The sequence below is a fragment of the Exophiala xenobiotica genome, assembly GCF_000835505.1.
Source record: "Exophiala xenobiotica strain CBS 118157 unplaced genomic scaffold supercont1.2, whole genome shotgun sequence".
NCBI classification, from domain to species: domain Eukaryota; kingdom Fungi; phylum Ascomycota; class Eurotiomycetes; order Chaetothyriales; family Herpotrichiellaceae; genus Exophiala; species Exophiala xenobiotica.
The window spans coordinates 2,368,565-2,389,885 of record NW_013562493.1 but is presented as its reverse complement, the minus strand read 5'-3'; the positions used below and the strand labels follow the sequence as shown (position 1 = coordinate 2,389,885).

Here is a 21,321-nt window from a genome sequence, read left to right as displayed (position 1 = left end):
AATCGACTTTGCCGGACAGGTGAGAGTCTTCATGGCAGGAGTTCTGAGAGAGAGGAACGAAGATCATACTTGTATAAACGTGGAGGTGCCTCGTAGCGGTGTACCTTTGGCCCTCCGCGGGGGACTGTCTTTCGTACTGGGTCGGAATCACGTCTTTAAAGGCACACGCATTGGACCTCTCCGTACGGTGGCGTCAATAGGCAACCAGTCCAGTGTTATAGTCAGCCCAGGGTCAGGCTCACTAACGTAGGCCAAGATCCTCATGGAAGGAGCTTCAGATCTCGTCTCAACATCCTAGGCTCAGGTGGTTTCCATACTGGGAGGAAGTGGTACATTCTAGCGGAAGGTTTCCCTCTGAGAGGAGTTTACAGTCAATCGAACTCAAAGGTCTAAGATCGCCGAAACAACTCGGTTTGACTTGAAGTATGTGGGTGGCATGCACTTTTGTCGTAACTAGAAGTACTATGTAGCTGAGTACGAAGTACAACTCCCCTTAAGCGCCATGCAGGGGGGTAGCTGATCGGCCAGGGGCGCAGCAACAGGGATCACACGACGGGAGGTTTACATGATAACACTACAAGTATCCGTACAATACCATAGTACACGTTGTACAGCAGACAGGAAGAATGAATAGGCGCTGTTCACGGCTGGGAGTATTCCGACAGTCGACAGCAAAACCACCCGAGTTGTAACTCATTTCGCGTTTTTGTTACAGACGCCATCACGTGCAACTGCATCACGTCTCGCAGGCAACAAGCACCTTTCCAATCGTTCTTGTACATCGCGGGCGTCCCTTTGCATACTCTAGGTATAGGTGTGGTGGCCTCGGAGACAGAACTATGGCAGGAAAGTTGTATCGCTCTCAGACCACCCGAATATTTGCTGACTATGAAATACAGGCAAACCTTCGCGGCCTTTCCGCCTGCGTTACGTCGCTACCCTGTTGATCGCGCTGGCCGCTGTCTTCTTTGGTATAACTCCACCCCCTTTTGCTTTGCTCGAGCCTCTTCTGACAGGAGTCCGCAGGGTTTGTCGCCAACGACGGCGCCCAGAATCCCTCCGTCCAGGAATATTACACCAGCATAGAGTCGCGGATTGGCTACTGGCTACTCCTAGGGAACACACGACACTGTGGGCTGTACCCAAAGGGTCAGATATGGCCCTTCCCAATAAGCAAGGCCCAGCGAGCCATGGAAGATCAGGTATACAACAAGCTAGGCCTGGGCCCTGGCTCGCGCGTGCTGGATGCTGGTGCAGGGTCAGGCTATGTCGCCATGCACATGGCAGAGAAAGGCCTGACGGTCCAGGCCATCGACATCACACCCCTTCACGTTGAAGATGCTGAGAAGAATATCAAGGCTCGCGGCCTGGAAGGCAATATCTCCGTGCGCTTAGCCGACTATCACAACCTGACTGACTTCTCCGACGGATCTTTTGACGGCATATATACGATGGAGACATTCGTTCATGCCGACGATCCTTCGAAGGTTCTCCATAACTTCCGGCGGCTGCTGCACCCTGGTGGTGTTCTGGTCCTTAATGAGGCTGACTTCAACCGGAACTCTGAATTGTTGCAAGATGTGCTCCGTCTGTCGCATTGTCAGAATACTCTAGAAGAAGGCGCTCTGCCCAGAATGTTGGAGGAGGCTGGCTTCACGGATGTCGAGCTGGAAGATCTGACCGATGAAGTCCTCCCATTATGGCGGCTGTTTGGCTTCGTTGGATATGTCCCATACAAGATCCTACAGGTTTTTGGGTTACATACATGGTTCACGAACCTGATGGCTGGTGTGGAGTCCTACCTACACTGGGGAGAAGGGCGATACGTTTCGGTCAGAGCAGTAAAGGCCTAGTCGACGCGAGCTTTCAAGCTGCATCTGGCGAACAACATTGTCTCCCAGGCTAGCTACTGACATCGTGGTCATCTCCACGCATTCGTACTGGCCGTTTTGCGAAAGCCGCTCTGCACTTGGTATGCCACAGCAAAGCTTCAACTCTGGCAGGACTTCAATGTCAAAACCTGCATCAGTAGCGTTGGACTACAGAAAGGCTGGCGCGTCTCCAGTGAATCTCATGCAGCCTCTGGCATGGACTCAAACGTTTTCCTTCCGCAATACCTCTCAGAGATTGGCGGCTCAAGCAAAGTGAAATCTGCTCTGTGGTCACGTGGGCGCTCACCTAGATCGTGCCGCTTTTAACATCAACGGCCCGCGACTCACCTTCTCACCTCTTCTTACCCTTCGGACGCACGCACCAACTCACCCTTCAACTCACCCACGCCTTGACGGCCTGACCTTCGCCTGATGCCGGTAAACTACAATGGGTAGTTCCCCGACGGTGGGGATGCTAAGGAGGATGAGGAGGAGTACGAGTAGACTTCGTCATGATCGACGCGAGCGTAAACATGCGACCTTCCTTCTGGGGACGTCCCACCTTCAAGATGAACACCTTCTTGCGCCAGCGTCCTACTCGATAACCTACGCGTGCTTCTGCTACTCCCACGAGCTACATGCCGGTAGATGTATTCTCTCCGGAGCTTCTCCCGCCGCTGCGTTTCCTGTACACATTGCCTTCGCCCCACAACTCGAAGATGCACTGCCAGGTACATATTAAAGGTTGCTCCCAAATCCAGGCGATGCCTCTGAGGCATCATCGGTGGTTGAGCGTCCATTCTTCGACTCTTCCACGCAAACATGGCAACGACACCAAGTTTGGGAAGGACCTTCTTGCATCTACTCGTACGCCTTCTATCGATATTCGCCCTTGTCCACGCTCAGAGTGCCTCAACTTCAGTCACTCAATGGCCGGTGCATAATGATGGCCTTAGTGACTATGTCCGATGGGACCACTACAGTTACATCGTTAACGGACGGAGGACATTTCTCTTCGGTGGCGAGATGCACTATTGGAGGATACCAGTCCCAGAAATGTGGGGTGATATCCTCGAGAAGATAAAAGCCGCCGGTTGTAATGCGTTTACCTTCTATGGTCACTGGGGGTATCATGCTCCTAATCCGACAACATTGGACTTCGAGAATGGTGCACATAACTTCACGAAGCTGTTCGAACTCGCTCACAACCTTGGATTATACGTCTTTGTCCGACCAGGCCCCTACATCAACGCAGAGGCAAATGCTGGAGGCTTTCCTCTCTGGCTGACAACAGGAGACTATGGGACATTGAGAAACAACGACACCAGGTACACAGCAGCTTGGACTCCTTACCAGACAGAATTCGCACATATAGTGTCCCAATACCAGGTGACAAGTGGTGGCAATGCTCTTACATACCAAATTGAAAATGAGTATGGGTATCAGTGGACCAATACGACCGCGAAAGCACCCAACGAGACCGGGATTGCCTACATGGAGCTTCTTGAAGCAAACGCCCGCCAGAATGGTATAACCATTCCCCTGACCCATAACAATCCAAATATGTACTCGCTATCCTGGTCTAAAGACTATGACACTGCCGACGTGGGCGGCGATGTCGACATCTACGGACTGGACTCCTACCCAGCCTGTTGGAGCTGCAACCTTGCCGAATGCACGAGTACCAACGGTCCGTATGTGGCTTTCGAGGTACAAGAATACTACGACCACTTTCAGTTGGCAGCTCCCACACAGCCGGAATTCATGCCTGAGTTCCAGGGTGGATCTTACAATCCCTGGGGCGGGCCACAAGGGGGATGTCGCAACAACACAGATGAGTACTTTGCTAACCTCTACTACCGGCACAATATTGCAGAACGTGTAACGGCAATGTCCCTGTACATGTTCTATGGTGGAACGAACTGGGGTTGGTTTGCCGCTCCCGTCACCGCTACCAGTTATGACTATTCGGCACCCATCTCTGAGGATCGGTCAATTAGCTCCAAGTACTATGAAACAAAGAATTTGGCCTTGTTCACGAGAGTCGCACAGGACTTGACCTTGACAAACAGAATTGGCAACAGTACATCTTATTCGACGGATCCTGCAATCTCGACCACGGAGCTAAGGAATCCGGAGACCTACGCTGCATTTTACGTGACTATTCATGCGAACTCCTCGTCATCTTCTGTGGACTCGTTCAAGCTCAGCGTCAGTACGTCTGCGGGAAATTTCACTATTCCACAGAAAGGCAGTTCTATCGTCCTCGATGGTCATCAGTCGAAGATCGTTGTTACAGACTTCCATATCGGCTCAGAGACCTTGATCTACTCGACTGCGGAGGTCCTCACATACGCAGTTTTTGATGACGCTCCAACGCTGGTGTTATGGGTCCCTTCTGGTGAGGGCGGCGAGTTCTACCTGAAAGGCACCACTTCCGGCTCGGTCTCTAAATGCGATGGCTGCTCAGATGTCGGGTTCTATCCAGAGAGCGACGGCCTCATTGTCATGTTCCAGCAACAAGCAGGATCAACCGTTCTCAACTTCAACACAGGGACTCGAGTTGTGATTCTAGACAGAACCTTTGCCTATCGATTTTGGGCACCTGCACTGACTACAAGTCCGCTAGTATCACCGAATGACACCGGTAAGTGTTATCAGATCCCGTCCTACATGTGCTGACGTTTTATCAGTCCTGGTGCAAGGGCCATATCTGGTCCGTGATGCTACCATACAATCCCAAACACTTGCACTTACTGGCGATATCGACAGCGCGACGGAAGTTGAGATCTTTGCTTCCAAGTCTGTGCAGTCAATATCGTGGAACGGGAAGTCCCTGAATACCACGGCGACCGCCTACGGAAGTCTTGTCGGTCAGTTGGCCGCGCCAGCTGGGTTTGTAGTACCACAGTTTGGTCCCTGGAAGGTGCATGACAGTCTTCCGGAGCGTCTGACAAACTACTCCGACGCAGGTCCTGCCTGGGTCGACGCAAATCACAATGTTACACCGAGCGTGTATCAACCTGCGACACTGCCCGTGCTGTACGTGGACGAATATGGGTTCCACAGCGGCATACACCTATGGCGAGGATATTTCGACGGCCAAGCAAGCGGAGTATTTCTTAACGTCCAAGGTGGAACGGCATTCGGTTGGAGTGCTTGGCTGAATGGGGGTTTCGTTGGGTCTTTCTTGGGAAACGCTTCCCTCGAGGCAGGCAATATGACTATTTTCTTTTCCAACGCAACAGTGAAGGCTACCGGCAACGTGCTACTTGTGGTCCAAGATAATAGTGGCCATGACGAGACAACTGGTGCTCTCAACCCACGTGGAATAACAAATGCCACTTTAATTGGCGAGGCGGGATTTACCGCTTGGAAAGTCGCGGGCACCGCAGGAGGTGATGCGGCTCCTATCGACCCTGTACGAGGGGATCTCAACGAGGGTGGGCTCACAGGCGAAAGGCTTGGCTGGCATCTCCCTGGGTTTGACGATTCGGCTTGGGCGACCAGCTCTCCTGCAACCGGATTTACTGGGGCAGGTGTGCAGTTCTACCGCACCACCTTCTACCTGGGTATTCCATCGAATCAAGATGTGTCACTGAGTTTCAGGCTCGGTAGCCTGGGGCCAGTCGATTTTCGGTCTCTCCTTTTCGTCAACGGCTACCAGTATGGGCGTTTCAATCCTTACATTGGCAATCAAATCGACTTCCCGGTCCCGCCTGGTGTGCTCAACTATAATGGCAACAATACAGTGGCAGTCGCGATCTGGGCACAAACTGAAGCTGGAGCAGCGGTGGATGTTGATTTAAATGTCGAATATATCACTGACACATCGTACGACTTCACGTTCGACAGTGACTACCTCAGACCAGAATGGACTGCAGCTAGGCTACAATGCGCATGAAGGTCAATGAAGCAGCAAGAACGCGTCTAGCAAATCATATTAGCCGTTAGGATTGCATATTATTGAATACTCGTCACTTGAGAAGTGAAGACCCGTGATGATATTGATGTTCACGTGAGTTGAGATCACGTGGCATCACGTGATGGATGATTAGAGTCGATCTTCAAGCTTGGTACATCCTGACCGAGCTTCAAGCTGGCATGCGATACCTAAGACACCCTCCCAGCAGCACCAATCTTGAAACACTACACTTCCACGTCCAGGTGCTTTGATGTCCTGGAGCAATCCGTTTCCTACGCTCCAATTATCATATCAAGTGGAGGAATCGCGCCACAGATCCTGCCCTTAAGGGCTTCTCCGAACATTCAACAACTCGATCACTAACCGCACTTCGCCATGGGTGTCCCCTTCGAATCCCTTCTTCCTTACGCCATTATGGTGGGCATGTTCGGTGTCACGGTACGAACGTCCTCATTTAGCATAGAGCTTGGGGCTAAGTGCGTTTTATAGGGTGCTGGTTTGGCCTCGCTCAAATACTACACAAACGACTACAAGCGGCCGCGGAGACAGTTGGACGTCTGGGACAGGCAATGTTGGTCACATGCGACGGTTCAAGAGGATATCTGCTGATGAGAATAGTGATGGAAAGAGACTACAGGATAACAGGGAAGTTCAGAGGACAGTCGGATGCTGTGGAAGCGCCGGTGGGATTTGAAGGTTGGCAAACATACCTCTTCATCTTTATGAAACGCTAACCTTTTTTTAGTAAACAGCAGATGGAAGGTTGGTACTCACTGGACGAGGGGATTCAGGCAGACTTCTAATCATTCTCTTAGGCTGAACCACGAATCACATAAGTCGACATGCTACCCGACACCCAAAACCTCGACGCCCAGACTTGTACGTATCGATGAGAGGCATACAAAGAATCAGATGTGGAGAGAAGGGCTGCATTGCTCAAGAGGCACGCGTCGGCTTCTTTTTGAAAGAGGTAGCCCGGGATTGTCCCTTCCAGATGAGAACAAAACAAATGATACCATTAAGAACCAATAGCGCTCTCCGTGTTGCCACCGTTGGCTTTCAGTATCATCGCACTCTCTGCATTGCAGGCTAGGGCCTCCTTGGAATATCATGAAGTGGCTCCCTTTGTTGAGTGCGCACGGAATCCTGCGAAAGAACACGGTCAAGCCCTCACGAACTATCCTTCTGCAATCTGTAGACCAACACAGAATGTAGGCTGTAGCGAATCCTCAGTAGGGTCCTTGTGGCTTTCACCTCCCTCAATGTTGGTACTCACTCTTGAGCGTCTAGCATCTGCCACCACAAAGTCTCCGAGTTCGGAGTGGCGGCTAAGGATCGACTGACGCCTCGGCCATTTCGTGAATCTCCAATTTCTATTCCCCTTCACGCTCCTTCACAGGTCCATAAATGATGCTCAAGTGCCAGTTTCATCTTGCGTTGTGCCAGAGTGCAAAGCAGATAGTATTTAATCGCAGTGCTCTTTCTTTCACACGAGTTCAATCATCCGTCCGTCGAAGATTCGTTATTGGCGTCAGGAGTATGTCAGCTGGAAGTTCAAGCGATCTGCTGGAGAAGCTTCGCCAGCTGCATGAATATTCTCCCTGCGATGTAAGGCGCACGAAGGCAGCTGTAACTTCCTGCTCACAGTCCAGGTCTCGGATGCTCTCCTCAAGCTCCAAAAGCCTAAATCAGGCGAGGTCGCAAGAGCCGGGTTCCTGGCAGATATTGGTAAGCTCGATATGTATCTGTCCGAGCTTCCCTTGTTAAGACAGAGAAAGTGCCTATCCCACCATCACAGGGACTCGCAGCGGATGTTAGCGCATCCCACAAGGTGATTGCACCTGCATGCACGCTGAAACTGGTATCAAAGAATTCGCCGCCAGCATCAACGCCGCCAGCCGAGAATGCAATACCCAAGGGAAGCCATTGGGTAGACCTAACTGAACCTGGCAGCATTGTCGTCATTGATCAGCCAGAAGGACAAAAATGTGCGGCTGTTGGTGGTATCATGGCACAAAGGATGAAAAAAAGAGGTGTGGCAGGTTGCATCATTGGCGGTCGTGTCAGAGATATGGCTGAACTGAAGAGTTCTCAACTTCCGGTATGTCTTTATCTTGATTCTTGTTTGAGTTCTTGTCTGTTGCACGTCAATATTCATCATCCCGATCACAAAACTGATAGTTTTTCAGATCTTTGCACTGGGAAAGTCAACAGTGGGGACGGGTGCTGAATCGACAGTATATGCTCGCAACGTTCCAGTATCCATAAGTGGTGTCACTGTCTCTCCGGTAAGAGTGACTGCCAGTTGAATCGTTACGCCTTTCAACTCACCATTTCTAGGGCGACATTGTCTTCTGTGACCCTGTAGAAGGCATTGTTGTCATCCCGCAGGAACTGCTTGATGAAACTTTGTCGCTGATGCCCAAGTTGGTGTCGGCTGACGATAAAGTGAAAGAAGCTGTAGAAAACGGGATGACTGTGGCAGAGGCATTCAAAAACTTCAGAGGGTGAAGCAACGGCTGGCTTCTGTCCCACCATACCTTTCTTCAATTGCGATGTATGGTAGTGATATTGAAGACTTCGCGACTGCCTAGCAACACCAGCCAAGTCGGCCAGAGAAAATCACTCGTCGTGCATCCCCCTCGATTTGGCACAACGACATGATCGCTGCCTATTCATCGCGACTATAGATACATTGTGTTCTTCTGCACACCACACAGTATGGCGTCGCCTACGACGACATCACAGTCGTCAATCGAGGCTGTGCTGAGTCCCTCCAAACGTTCCCTCTCAGCAAACAACATATTCACTCCCATGCCCGCGCCCAAAAAAGCACGCCTACAGATTGCACCTCTTGATTGCAGCCAGCCAGGCTGTCCATCACCTCCCCCAGAGGCAAAGCCATCGGTGTAAGTAGAGCATTCCCTCCCTGCGCCTTGTCAATCCGCTCCATCCCTTTGCCCAGTTGCCTCGAGGTCGCGCTCAAAGTCAAGAGCCACAGACACCGATATCTTCGCTAACACTCTGGCAAATAGAAATCCGGCCACTTCTACGAAACTGCTTCTACCCTTTCCCTGTCTTACGATTCCTCCTACACCCGTGTTCCCACCGTCCACCATTCCGGACACCCCAGAATCACGGCAATCAAGTCCTCCAACTCCTCCCGCGCTTCTTCCAGCTTTCGTTCCATTCATTAAGGCTGAGCCCTTCCCGGTTATCAACCCGGTCCAAGATCTTTCCGCCTCGGAATTCTCTAGCACGTCAACTACCGACAGTTTTGACTTCTGCTCAGGACCAGAGGTCATGTCTTCGGCATCAATATCTTCGATCAGCTCGCACGCTGGCGCCACAACTACTTCTCAACAGACCAAAATGACCACACCTGATCCGATGCAGAAGAATCCTTACTTCCACAACCTCCCGGCCCGCGTTCTGAACAGAATCTTCTACTTCGTCTTCGCCGATCACGGATCCTTGGACGATGCCGTTCGCCCTTACTATCGAAAGGGTATGCTGGCTGTTTACATCAAAACCGGACACAATTTCAAGCCAGGAGAAGCATGCGTGGTAGTCCAAGACAACATCGACACTGATGTCATGCTCGTGAACAAGCAGTTCCTTGAAGCCGGCAGCCGGGTACTGTACGGGATGCGAACATTCAGATTCAGCGACCCCACCTCTTGCAAGTGGTGGTTCAAACATATCGGCAACCAGAACGTCTCGAATGTTCGGAACCTCAGCTTGGGAATTGATTCCGGCTTCAACGTCAGAGTTCAGGACCGATGTACGATTGATCTCTGTTTCGAAGAACAATGGTATCAGTTCTTCTGCTGGCTTCTGAACAGACATTGCTTGGATAACCTGAAGATCGAGTTCTGCAAATGGCTTGAGCCTCGATTTGTGGTTCCTGATAATCTCGACATGCAATATGAGATCGACGACTGGCGCAAATCTCTGATTATCAAGCTTCAAGACTTTCGCCGCGTTGGGAATGCTCAAATCCTTGATGTGAGCAATGTCTTCATGATGGCTTCGGACTGTCGAAAGATCGCTCTGGTGATGATGCAACCGAAGGACACCGGTATTGTTTCCCCGATTGTGAAACGAAAGCCACCATTGCTAGAACTGCTACAAGAACTGCGAGTCAAGAACCAGGAAGAGCAGGACAAGCAAGCTCAATCCCGAGTCGCGGAGCAGGGGCCGAGACAGGTGGTGAGAATGAAGCAATCGTCGATCAACCTCAAACAGAAATCGGACAAGCCAAAGTCGTGGAGATTGACCCAAGCATCGAGAATGGATAGTTTTACACCCGGGAAGTTTTACAGTCCGATCACAAAGAAACTGCATCAGACCTATTCGAAGAAGAATCGAGGACGGCTTTTCAACAATTCGATGTGGGAGGAATGATGGCCTACGTCTCGATGGGTCCATTGGTCCGGAGTTGTCGATCAAAGGCAGACTGCGGTTTGCATGATCTTTACTATGGGTTCTCGAAGAAACTGTAATGTCAGCAATAGTGGCAACTGGCTAAAGAGTCTCAATTGCAGTTCAGGACAGCCAAGGAAAGCGTCTGGTGTGGAACAGTGGGACAATGGCTATCTTGGAATCGAGATCGGGTAAGAGGAAGCTACGCGGTCTATTTCACATCGCACGACAGGATAGAGATTTCGATAATGGCAAGGTTTCTAAATCATGAAAGTTTCTTGATTCGTTGAGAATAGATCTTCCTCCATCCGTCGCGTAGTCGGGTCACGCGGGTCACGCTGTCCCTTGCCGTAAGAAAACACCTTCTCGCTAACCATATCACAAAATTTGAACGTCCTATTCCGGCACTTGGACAGTTCGAACACGCGTTTGACAAATGTGTTGTTCAACACACAGCTGCCCTTTCATCTACACACTGACGGTGACTTGAGAGACTCATTCAGTCTTGAACGCGATCTGGCGACTCTTGACAATCTCGTCGTCCTCTCCAATATCGAGTTCCCTCAACTCGCCGGTGCCGACGTTGTAGATGAGGCCATGGATCTGCAAGCCACGTTCTTGCATGGCGTCAATGACGATAGGATTCTCGGACAGGACCTTTGCGCCATTGCGCACGTTCAACTCAACCAACTTCAACGCGCGCTCCTTGGGGTCGAGACTGTTGAGCAAGGTCAAGTTTTCCTGGCGGATGGCCCGCAACGGCATCAGCCAGGTGTCGATCAGGCCGAGTTTCTTGTTGTCCAGGGCGGCGGCGATGCCTCCGCACGAGGTGTGGCCGCAGATGATGATGTGCTTGACCTTGAGGTACTGGACGGCAAACTGGATGACGGACAGCGAGTTGATGTCCGTGGCGGTCAGGATGTTGGCGATGTTGCGGTGGCAGAAGATCTCGCCCGGTTTGAGGCCGAGAATGGTGGTTTCCGGGCAGCGTGAGTCGGCGCAGCCGATCCACAGGATCTGAGGGGATTGGCCTTTGCCCAGGGACTCGAAGAGTTCCGGGTCGGTCTCGGCGAGGGAGCGGCGCCAGGCCGAGTTGTTGTTGAAGGCCTTGCTGTAGGCGTCCTCGGTGTTGGGCGGTGCTGCGTGGAGAGAGTTAACAAGTTGGTCTGAGAGAGATTTGTCATGGGGCACATTGTAAACAAAAAAGGAATGAGAAGGTGGTGTTGTCATGGGAGTGCATCATGATGTTGAGTGAAGGGGTCCAGACGGCCGGGAGAGGAGGACGTCGAATGGAATGATAGTCCGGGACTCCGTATTGAGCAAGCCAAACAGAGTGGGATGTCATGTCACGTGCTCGGAGTCGAAAATGTTGAGATGAGGTCTTTTGCAGTAGCTTTTTGTGAGGGCCGGAAAATGCCTTTTGCATGCCAATGTTGATTTTGCAAAAAAAGGCATCATTTTCCAATAATCATATGTCCTCCTTCTCAAATGTGAAATGACTTGCACGGCTTATCAAGCAGGGGAGGTGACTTGGGCCCAGTTGCGAGGGTAGTGGAGGGAGGATCTTTAGATAGAAGGAGAAAGATGGTACTAACATGAAGGCATCGTGCTTGGTTTGAACTCGGTTTCTTCGCTTTCGTCGTTGCTGTCTGCTGTTGTCGAAGAGTCGGATTCGTCAAGAACTTGAAGCTCCTGTGGGTGTTTGGAGCTACTAAATAGTCGTCGTGCAGAAAATGAGAGTCGGCGAGATATTGAGATATCGGACGAATTGAAGGATGAGGATGACGGTGACGGTGAAGGTGGGAAAGAGAGGGTCCGAGTAGTAGTGTGCAAAGACACACACCAGATCCCGGAAGCAGATCTACGAGTATGGAACTGGGACCGGGACCAGGACCTCGAGGACCAGTCAGAAGCTCGGAACTGCCTGGATTGCCACGATTGCTTGGATTGCTGCGGCTGATGCTGTTTGGTCAATAATAATAATCCTGATTTGGTGCCAAAATCTCGAGGTCGAGGGAGACTTTGTCGCGGACAGGCGAGATTGCTGCTTGTGAGACGTCGCAGCGTTGATAACGACGCCGGACAGTGCCAGTGCCTTGATGAGGGCGACATGATACGAGTACGTCCTCCAGTGGTCCTCTCAGGAAAGGAGGAAGAACGATTATGCGTGACTCGCGAGAAGGGCTCGTATCAAGAGGATTGCATTGCGTTCTGCCTTGGCAATCCTTTTTTTTTTTATCCTGGCGAGCTAGGTGCCTCCACGCAAGCACCCAAAGACCAACAAAGGGACGGATGATTTCGCGAAAGATAATAAGCCGTGACGTGCGATGAGTCGATGACACCGAAAGTAGCCGCCTGGGGCCCGCGGCTTTGACGAGAAACTTCGGAGCCTGTCAGTGGTGCCGGGGGTGCTTCACGGTGACCGATTAGGTGCGCGAGGTGGGCTTCCAGGCACTAAAACGTCAGCTAGGCTCGCCTCTGAGATCCCCCGGTCGATCGCACCCAGATCTCGCGCAACAGGAGCTCAGAAAATCTTTTTTTTCTTGGCTCTTCATGATTGGTTGTTCGTGACCTCAGTCATCATCGTGCCTGTCGACATGGGCGCTTTTTTTGGCCTGCTCAAACACAAAGTAAGCTGGTCGAATTTGTTGCTTTTCTCATCAAGGTCCGCGGAGCTCCTCATGCGTCAAACACAAGCCCCATCATCCATCTACTGTAATGTCCCTGAGGATACTCGTATCTATCGAGAATGAAATGTGCGCTTGTTTCAGCACGAGTTTCCGACTGATAAGATCCCAAGGGCAGAGGCCCTCCCCTCTCCTCCGTCTCAAGTTTCATATCCGGCCGCGCAATCCGACCGCCTGGTATTCCAGGATACTCCTTGATACCACCACTGCTACGTAGTATTGTCTCAAGTCATGTGATATCAACTTCCGCAAGAGTCTTGACAACGTAACCCATCTGAAACAACATTCCAACATTCATTCCCTGCTGGCAAAGGATATAGCAAGGCACATGCGTTATCGCCGCTCCAGCCATTGTCTTCAACAGACAGTTGTGTGCTGCTCCCTGAGCAAAATTCCCTCATACCGAAGCATGGTTCGTATAGCCGCCACGCTCGAAGCATCTTGATGAATCACATCTTGAAATAACACTTGACGAATGAAGGATTTGATGCCTCGACTCTATTGGCTAGGTCGAACTTATGTTCAATCACTTTGATATGTAGTGACTTTGACCAGACTTTGATTCAGCCGCTGCTCAAGTCCGCGGATTGTTCACCACCACGTCATCAGCTGGCGGCTTTGGTGCTGTGTTCGACTGTCAGTGAAATACTGGGAAAAAGCGGACAACCTTGCAATGGGAAAAGGGACTCTAGCATGTCGGTAAGACGCAATAAATATCTGGTTGATAGCGCAGGGTCTGGGATGGAGGAAAGGCAACACCCTCCGATCAGCAGCAAAGCCTGGCGGCAGGCCAAAAAGCTCGATTGGCTGGTCTCCTCACGGCGCTCAAAAGCACCCATCACGTCCCCAGCGCTGCCGTCGATCGTTGTTGACCTTGGACTTGGCACCCCTTCGTCGGCTCTCCAATGGAGAATTTTTGCCATGTCAATGAACGAATGTTTAATGCCTGTTTGTATGTCTGACTTGACCCAAGGCCGCTCAGAGGCTGTTTTTGCAACCTGTGTACTGACAATTAGCCACTCGTTTTGGGCGTCGATGGTCCATGCTCTCCTCCGTTGCGGTATCTGCCCCTGGAGGAGGCATATGTGCTGGCGACACCGGCAACACGCTTCATCGAAGTTCTGCCCGCCAACCCGGTGCCCTTGAGAGACAAGGCGATGGCCTCTGATGTCATTGAGCTGACTGCCCTGAGAAGGGCCCTCAGTCCTTTCTTTGTCTGTTTTATTAATGATCACACTGGCTGGCGATAGCTCGTTTATCTGAATTTCCCAATTGGCGGGATGGCACTCGTGGTGCTGATGTTGCGCCTGATGGTGAAATTGGAAAACCGAAGACTCGGGCCGTCAAAGTGTCACACATCGACTGGAGCGGCCACGCGATCTTGATGGCCGCCACCTAATTGCACTGTTCTGGCCAGGGGGCCGGATATGCTTGGGTCCTCCGCTGTCCTCCTACCACGTTCCTGCTGCCCCTGGAGGTCGACATTTTCGGCCTAGCTGCATCCCCCAGCCTTGGCGGATCCTTGGCTTCCTCGCGACAAATCTGGCCATTCATCCTTTTCACCAACGTAAGACGAGTCCTCGCCTCTTGTCACAACCTCATCAAAGCTCTCCGGAAACATTTATTGATCAACGTACGGTGTTCCTCTACTCCTTAGTTTTCCATCCTTTGCAGATCTCAAGTGTCAGAGCTTCAACTCCGCGTCTTCGACGGCGACGCGCCTTTTTTGTGTCTCAGTGCACCCCCTGGATGGGCGAGCTTGGCTATGGATCTTTAATCTCTCTCCATTTCTTGGACACCACCATCATCCACTCCAAGACTTTGCTGCTCCCGACAAGAATTGACAAGAAGTTCCAAGGACTTGGCCGTCTCAAAATGGTTGCCTTTATACTTATTCTCTCCTATTTTGAGATCCGCCTAATCTCCTCAACTCGAGATCTCCCGTGGACTCTAACCTTTCCGCTCGCCTAAACACACTCATATGTGGAGTGATACTGTTTCGTGTTATTCCTCTGCGTAAGATCAACTCAAAGGGTAAGATGTGAGGCTGCCTACGATGGCTTGCAATTAGCGAAGGGCCCAAAAATGGCCAAGTCGAAGCCTAACAGCCATATTAGTAGAAAGGTATCCTACGTTCCTCTGTCCTCCTTTTGCACGCTCATTCTCAACCGCATCATATCATTTTGAAAGCTTTTGCTTTCGTCCTTTCGTTTCTGTTCTGTCGCTCCTTTCCTTAACTATGAGATCCCTCGTATATTGGGCGGCTCTTTTGCCGCTCCACTCTCTCAACGTCCTTGCAAATGCACCAGAAGAGGCGGACGTTATCATTGAGGTCACCACGACAAGAACAGTGACCGTGTGTCCTCTCACAGAGTTCCACACCTGCGAAGCCGATGTTCTTCCAACGGCTATTCTTCCATGGGAAGATTGGACCAACACTCCTAGCGGATCTGCGGCCACCACCACAACGTCAAAGGGAAGCGATCACTCAGGTAGCTGGGGAACACCGACCGGATCTTCATTCCCCGGCTCTGGAAGTACTACTTCTGGCACTGGCTACTGGACCACCACCGCAGGCCCTGGCAGCGTGACCTCGACTTCCACGTCTGTACACTATGGCAACAGCACAACGACTTCCACCCTTACTTCGACCACCACCTCTGCTTGTCTCAATTCGACGGCAACTTCTGCTGTCAGCCTCGAAACGCCTCGATGCAACAGCCCAGAACACAGAGGTGACTGGTGCCACGGCAAGTCTATCGATGATGACACCCACCGCACCTTCTTCACCGGGCAAACCAAGAAGTACACTTTGACGATCACCGAAGAAAACATTAACTATGACGGCACCTTTAAGCCCTCTTTCGCTGTCAACGGCCAGTCGCCCGGTGAGGCTATCGTCGCTAACTGGGGTGACATGGTCGAGGTCACTGTGGTCAATGGGTTGACCACCAACGCCACGACAATCCACTGGCATGGTATCAGACAGCTTGGCACCAATGACCAGGACGGTGTGCCTGGTGTCTCCGAATGTGGTATTGCCCCCGGTGCCTCCCGCGTCTACAAGTGGGTAAGTCTTGTCAAATCCTCTTGACAGCGCTAAGCTTCGGTCATCCCCTATTCAGCTCTTCAATGCTAACGATCTCAAGCACGCGAGTACCTACGGAACTGGATGGTATCACTCCCATGCCTTGTCTCAATATGGCGCTGGTTGCCGTGGCCCGGTCATCATTCATGGACCTGCCACCGCGGACTACGACCTCGATATGGGCACAGTCATGATTGACGAGGCCTTCAACCAGACCATTTTCCAGATGGCCTACAACATCGCCAGAATTCGAGGTGCCTTGCCACCATCTACCAACTACTTGCTCAACGGCAAGAACAAGTCCCCGGATGGCACAACAGGTGAGAGCGCGCAATGGACCGTCAAGAAGGGAAAGAAGCATCTTTTCCGTATCATCAACAGGTAAGTGTGTAACGTTGCTGTACTGTTCTATACTAACGTGCATCGCCAGTTCTGCTCAAACTGCCTATGCTGTGCACTTTGATTATCACAAAATGAAGGTGATTTCGGCCGATTACACTCCAATCGTCCCATACGAGACGGATATCCTGTACATCCAAAGTGGTCAGCGGTACAATGTTATTGTTGAGATGAACCAGGTAAGAACATACCGTGCCCTTATTGAGCATAAGCTTATCGTGAACAGCCCGATGGAGCCTATTTCCTACGAGCAGTAACACAGACTGGTTGCGGTGTGCAGAGCTTGAACAACGGCCTCGGCACTTCCAACGGTATCTTCAGCTATGAAGGTTCTTGCTCCACGCCCAAATCAGACAATTTCACCATCGTCACTGCTGGCGACTGCAAGGATGAACCACTGGCGAATCTCATTCCTCACGATGCCAAGTCTGCCGGCTCGGTTGCCGAGTTCCAGGATACCGTCAAACTTCTCCCTGGCGGCAACGCAGGCTCACAGGTTTTCGGTGAATACGGTTCGGTCATCAGATGGTTCCTGGGCGGCTTGATGGATCTCGCGAACAACAGCGCCACTCCAGCGGCCAACAAGGCCATCAATGTCACTTACGATGAGCCAACCTTGAAGACACTGGCTACTCTGCCAGGTTTGGCGTACAACAGCTCGTTCTTCGGCAACACTGCTGTCCTCGACGGCCCTGCAAATTCTTGGGTCTACTTCGTCATTCAGAACAACTTCCAGACATCGCACCCCATGCATTTGCACGGTCATGACTTTTCGGTGCTTGGTCAAGGACGAGGTGTCTTCACATCCGACATGATTGGCCAGCTCAATTTCCAGAACCCGGTACGACGAGATACTGTTTTGCTCTTCGGTGGCGGCACCCCACAGGCATTTATCTCTGGCTGGACAGTCATCGGCTTCGAGACTGACAACCCCGGCGCCTGGCTCATGCACTGCCACATTATCTGGCACGCCGATGGTGGTATGGGCCTTCAATTCCTTGAGAGACCCGATGAGATCGATGCCGTCAGATACTACAATGCGGATTTCAAGAACGAGTGCTCGGCCTACGAGACATATGAGGACGCTGGTCACGGCAGACATCCCTATGAGTCCGGTGTCAAGAGACGACATCTGCAGGCCCACAAAAACTCGCACATGAACGTCGTCCGAAAGTTTTGAGGTGGTCCAGGGATATATGACGATTGGCACGGGCCAACTTGGAAATACTTGATATTCGTGACGTGAACGCAATGGAACGCCAGCATCGGGAACCCTGTATGCAGTATAATTTGTCCTTCTGGTGCATTCTCTTTTTTGGATAACTAATTCACACTCCTTTGTACAGTATCGTGTGTTCTCGGCTCAAATGTGCATCACTGAGTGAGGTTCCGTCGACAAGCCGCTCCTCGTCTGACTTTTCAGAGTTCCATCAGTCGTCCGCAACCACTTCGACTGGAGTCGTCATGTCATCAATGCTGACAGCGAGTTCAAAAGATCCGACCAGATACGGCACTAACCTTGAAGAGGCAGGTAGAGGCCGTCAGTACCCAGTCTCTCCAGGGCTGACCTCCTAATCTTCAACCTATCACAACACGCCTTCAGCCTCATCAGGTTCTGTTTGTTTTAGTCGTCACCCTGACGCATCAAAGATAGGCGCACGTCTGGCACACCTGTGGTGCCATAAAGCAACAAATGATCGCCCGTCCTTGGGCGATAAGCGGCAAAAATAACAAAAAACAAGCAGAACCAAGCATGGTCGATCCCTTGGTCACCATTGCTTATCGCCTCGACAGATTTCATATCAGAAGCTTAACACCCATGCGTCCCCAAGGAGAGGATCGGTGGATGATCTCTAATGCCTCGTGTCTGCCGCGCTCGAGTTCCGAGGCACGCGGAGCTGTTAAGTACTGGCCGGGCGGTCCTTCACTAGTCAGCGACTCCAACACTCTCACTTCGCATTCAGCATGGCCGACGAAGCTTTGGAAGGGGAGAAGAGGACATCAAACCCAGATGGCGGCGAACGGAAGATCTCCCTACAGGAGCTAGCGGACTCAGATGATGTGGTCATAACGCTCAACGGCCAAATCATCAATGCTTCGGGACATGCAGACCAGCTACAACGTCAATACGGCTTACTTAGCATCCTGGGCTTAGCCCTGACCGTCGACAACGCCTGGGTCGCTCTGGGGACATCCCTGGCAGTTTCAATTTGTACGCCCTGCATCTTCATATATTGGATCATGACACCCACGCACAAAGTGACTGACGTGTTTTTGCAGACAACGGCGGACCGCCCGGTGTCATTTGGGAATTATGGATCGCAGCATTCTACTACACCTTCATCAACGCCTCGATCGCCGAACTCGCCTCCTCCGTGCCCTCGGCTGGCGGCGTCTACCACTGGGCGTCGATCACGCCGGGACCCAAATGGGGACGCTCAGTGGGCTTCTTTGCCGGCGCACTCAACTACTTCGGCTGGCTCTTTGACCTCGCGTCCATCGTGTACATCATGTCGGAACTCTGCGTGCAAATGTACTTTCTGTACCATCCGAACTATGTCATCCAGTCGTGGAACATCTTCGTCGGCCTGGTTTGCATCACTGTGATATGCGTCTCCATCACCATCTTCTTCAACCGCATCCTGCCCCATCTGCAACACTTCGGCCTCTTCGTGGTCACGGTCGGAGGCATCATCACCATCATCGTCCTCGCGGCGATGCCGTCCTCTCACGCTTCGACCAGCTTCGTCTGGACCGACTTTGCCAACGACACCGGCTGGAGCGGTGGCGTCGCGTTCCTGACCGGCGTTCTCAATGGCGCGTTCACAATCGGCACTCCCGACGCCGTCACACATATGGCCGAAGAGCTACCAAACCCGAAGCGAGACCTCCCCAAGGCCATCTTCGCGCAAATCGGGCTCGGCTTCCTGTATGCCTTCTGCTTCGCCATAGCTTTGTTCTACGGCGTCAACGATCTTTCCGCCGTGCAAAGCAGCAACGGTTCCTTCCCGCTGGCCGAAGCGTACCACCAAGCTACCGGAAGCAAGGCCGCCACCTTCGGCTTGCTGTTCATCATCTTCTTGTCCCTGACGCCCTGCTTGATCGGAACGTTCCTGACCGTCGGTCGCACATGGTGGGCGCTGGCCCGAGACAACGCCACCCCCTTTTCGAAATTCTTCGGTCGTGCCAATGAGAAACTGAGCTGTCCCGTCGAAGCCACCGTCTTGACGGGCGTTCTGACCATCGGTCTAGGCGCAATCACGCTCGGCAGCAAAACGGCATTCACGGATCTTGCAGGTTCCTTCGTCATCCTCACCAGTACTTCGTACGCTTTGGCCTTTGCGCCGAATATGTTCACGGGCCGGCGGTACATGCCCGTGGGTCCATTCCACATGGGCAAATGGGGCTATCTTGTCAACGGGCTTGCCACGTTCTTCATCGTTTTCTTCAATATTTTCTACTGCTTTCCGGTAAGTACTCCTACTGTTTCTCTCCTGCGTGCGGGTCGGGATTGATGCGCTTCATGCATAACTAAAACTTCAAATGTGCAGTACGCCTTACCCACGACAACGGCTTCGATGAACTACAATTCGGTCATTCTAGCGGGTGTCATGGCGCTGACTACACTCTGGTGGTTTGTCCATGCTATCCGGAAATACGACGGGCCGAATGTACAAGGCATGGTCGATGCGAATGTGGCTTCGGCGCGGAGGAAGTCGAAAGTGTAGAACCGTATCAAAGGACATGAGGCGCAGTATAATCGAGGCTAACATCCTGGACATTGATCGCCACAGCAGAGCCTCGTCTACTATGGTATACAGCCAGTCAGCAGGTGCTTTTAGTCCTAGGTAATGTGATCGAGGAGAGCGTAGCTGCTGATTGCGAATTTCGGATATTGGGCACCGTCGATTCGAATTGCAACGAAACTGTACTTGATACCGACGTCCACAAGGCAGACAATGCCATAGTTACGTGTGAAGAGGACACCAGATGCAAGAAAAGCATGAAATTGTAAGAGTGCTTTCAGTAAATTCCATTTTGATACGACATCTTCGCTATGGAGATGCGCCTGACGTCTCAATCGACTGTCCATTGACCCGTCTCCTCGATGCTACGTATGATAGTCGGGATGAAAGGTTTGCTAAAGTACACACACGAAGAGCTTGCACCACCAAAGAGTCAACACCAGAAGATCCATCCTGTGTCGACTTTCTTGCACTGCCTCCTTCACTACTCCGCCGAGTCCGTGGTGTTGCCAGTGACCATACCATTGCCGACCATGGCACTGCGAGGCTTCAATCCAGCTCCATTCGGATCCGGAGCGTTCCATTGAGTTTTCTTGTTCCAGATACCACCATACTTCTTGTTGACCCATTTGCTGAGGATGTAGAGTGCGTAGGTGTCGGCGTTTGTCGAAACTGCAAGGTTGACCGAATCGGTGGGGACATGCCATGCGAACTTGTTTGCTAGAGTGGCTCCGTAGATTTTCTGTCGCACACCATCGATGACGCCTTCCTCATCAATGATTTTAGGTGCATCAGGAGTGGGTTCTGCGAAGTTTGCGAAGCCCATGTAGTCGACATGAAAGTACTCATGTATGATGGTAGCTTCGTATGGTCTCTTTGAGTTGAGGTCGGCGGGATCAATGTGTTTGTATACCTGTGGATCGAACAGCCTGTCTGCGTAGCCCAATTCCCAGAAGTCGGAACAGAACGTCACGGTCCATCTGCCCTCGAACGCTTGGACGGGATTGGAGGTGTATGCACCAACCTTTGGTCGGCAGTTGCCATATTTCGGGTCTCTGCTCTCGGCGCAGCTGTACAAAAGTCTTCTGCCAGGGCTAACGTCGCTGCCACCAGGTTTCTTGGCGTTGAGGACAAAGTCGTAGGGGTACTTCATGTTGTTCACGATTCGCTTGGCCACAGC

At 51.8% G+C, this 21,321-nt stretch overlaps 9 protein-coding genes across 9 annotated transcripts; 7 read left to right on the top strand and 2 right to left on the bottom strand.

Moving 5' to 3' along the window:
- Positions 1-502: 502 nt before the first annotated feature.
- On the top strand, positions 503-1,853 carry PV05_03089 (uncharacterized protein; the record flags this gene model as incomplete). The annotated part of the gene is made up of 3 exons (XM_013463711.1): positions 503-512; positions 900-971; positions 1,027-1,853. 3 exons carry the CDS (start codon positions 503-505, stop codon positions 1,851-1,853), a joined length of 909 nt encoding a protein of 302 aa, XP_013319165.1.
- An 840-nt stretch (positions 1,854-2,693) lies between these two features.
- PV05_03088 (uncharacterized protein) lies at positions 2,694-5,775 on the top strand (the record flags this gene model as incomplete). Its single annotated transcript, XM_013463710.1, has 2 exons — positions 2,694-4,518; positions 4,565-5,775. The coding sequence occupies 2 exons, from the start codon at positions 2,694-2,696 to the stop codon at positions 5,773-5,775; spliced, it is 3,036 nt and encodes a 1,011-aa protein (XP_013319164.1).
- Positions 5,776-5,977: 202 nt separating this feature from the next.
- PV05_03087 (uncharacterized protein) lies at positions 5,978-7,034 on the top strand. The gene is made up of 5 exons (XM_013463709.1): positions 5,978-6,234; positions 6,286-6,367; positions 6,415-6,492; positions 6,542-6,558; positions 6,612-7,034. Exons 1-5 carry the CDS (start codon positions 6,172-6,174, stop codon positions 6,630-6,632), a joined length of 261 nt encoding a protein of 86 aa, XP_013319163.1. The 5' UTR covers positions 5,978-6,171; the 3' UTR covers positions 6,633-7,034.
- Positions 7,035-7,335: 301 nt separating this feature from the next.
- Positions 7,336-8,307, top strand: PV05_03086 (uncharacterized protein; the record flags this gene model as incomplete). Its single annotated transcript, XM_013463708.1, has 5 exons — positions 7,336-7,404; positions 7,449-7,524; positions 7,575-7,897; positions 7,986-8,084; positions 8,137-8,307. 5 exons carry the CDS (start codon positions 7,336-7,338, stop codon positions 8,305-8,307), a joined length of 738 nt encoding a protein of 245 aa, XP_013319162.1.
- Positions 8,308-8,517: 210 nt separating this feature from the next.
- On the top strand, positions 8,518-10,203 carry PV05_03085 (uncharacterized protein; the record flags this gene model as incomplete). Its single annotated transcript, XM_013463707.1, has 2 exons — positions 8,518-8,705; positions 8,832-10,203. 2 exons carry the CDS (start codon positions 8,518-8,520, stop codon positions 10,201-10,203), a joined length of 1,560 nt encoding a protein of 519 aa, XP_013319161.1.
- Positions 10,204-10,455: 252 nt separating this feature from the next.
- PV05_03084 (uncharacterized protein) lies at positions 10,456-12,511 on the bottom strand. Its single transcript, XM_013463706.1, has 2 exons — positions 11,817-12,511; positions 10,456-11,360 (listed from the first exon to the last, which is right to left on the bottom strand). The coding sequence occupies exons 1-2, from the start codon at positions 12,331-12,333 to the stop codon at positions 10,717-10,719; spliced, it is 1,161 nt and encodes a 386-aa protein (XP_013319160.1). The 5' UTR covers positions 12,334-12,511; the 3' UTR covers positions 10,456-10,716.
- A 2,552-nt stretch (positions 12,512-15,063) lies between these two features.
- PV05_03083 (uncharacterized protein) lies at positions 15,064-17,743 on the top strand. The gene is made up of 4 exons (XM_013463705.1): positions 15,064-15,978; positions 16,058-16,377; positions 16,427-16,574; positions 16,622-17,743. The coding sequence occupies exons 1-4, from the start codon at positions 15,148-15,150 to the stop codon at positions 17,573-17,575; spliced, it is 2,253 nt and encodes a 750-aa protein (XP_013319159.1). The 5' UTR covers positions 15,064-15,147; the 3' UTR covers positions 17,576-17,743.
- Positions 17,744-18,360: 617 nt separating this feature from the next.
- PV05_03082 (uncharacterized protein) lies at positions 18,361-20,123 on the top strand (the record flags this gene model as incomplete). The annotated part of the gene is made up of 3 exons (XM_013463704.1): positions 18,361-18,607; positions 18,676-19,865; positions 19,947-20,123. 3 exons carry the CDS (start codon positions 18,361-18,363, stop codon positions 20,121-20,123), a joined length of 1,614 nt encoding a protein of 537 aa, XP_013319158.1.
- A 502-nt stretch (positions 20,124-20,625) lies between these two features.
- PV05_03081 (uncharacterized protein) lies at positions 20,626-21,294 on the bottom strand (the record flags this gene model as incomplete). The annotated part of the gene is made up of 1 exon (XM_013463703.1): positions 20,626-21,294. One exon carries the CDS (start codon positions 21,292-21,294, stop codon positions 20,626-20,628), a length of 669 nt encoding a protein of 222 aa, XP_013319157.1.
- Between the last annotated feature and the right edge of the window lie 27 nt (positions 21,295-21,321).

Excerpts from the sequence above, each read along its gene's own strand:
- PV05_03084 (XM_013463706.1), bottom strand. The coding sequence starts at position 12,333 with ATGTCGCCCTCATCAAGGCACTGGCACTGTCCGGCGTCGTTATCAACG. Across the intron at positions 11,361-11,816 it reads ACCAAGCACGATGCCTTCAT|CACCGCCCAACACCGAGGAC; the intron begins GTTAGTACCATC and ends CTCTCCACGCAG.
- PV05_03087 (XM_013463709.1), top strand. The coding sequence starts at position 6,172 with ATGGGTGTCCCCTTCGAATCCCTTCTTCCTTACGCCATTATGGTGGGC. Across the intron at positions 6,235-6,285 it reads TGGGCATGTTCGGTGTCACG|GGTGCTGGTTTGGCCTCGCT; the intron begins GTACGAACGTCC and ends TGCGTTTTATAG. Across the intron at positions 6,368-6,414 it reads GGACGTCTGGGACAGGCAAT|TGATGGAAAGAGACTACAGG; the intron begins GTTGGTCACATG and ends TGATGAGAATAG.
- PV05_03083 (XM_013463705.1), top strand. The coding sequence starts at position 15,148 with ATGAGATCCCTCGTATATTGGGCGGCTCTTTTGCCGCTCCACTCTCTC. Across the intron at positions 15,979-16,057 it reads CCTCCCGCGTCTACAAGTGG|CACGCGAGTACCTACGGAAC; the intron begins GTAAGTCTTGTC and ends AACGATCTCAAG. Across the intron at positions 16,575-16,621 it reads TTATTGTTGAGATGAACCAG|CCCGATGGAGCCTATTTCCT; the intron begins GTAAGAACATAC and ends TATCGTGAACAG.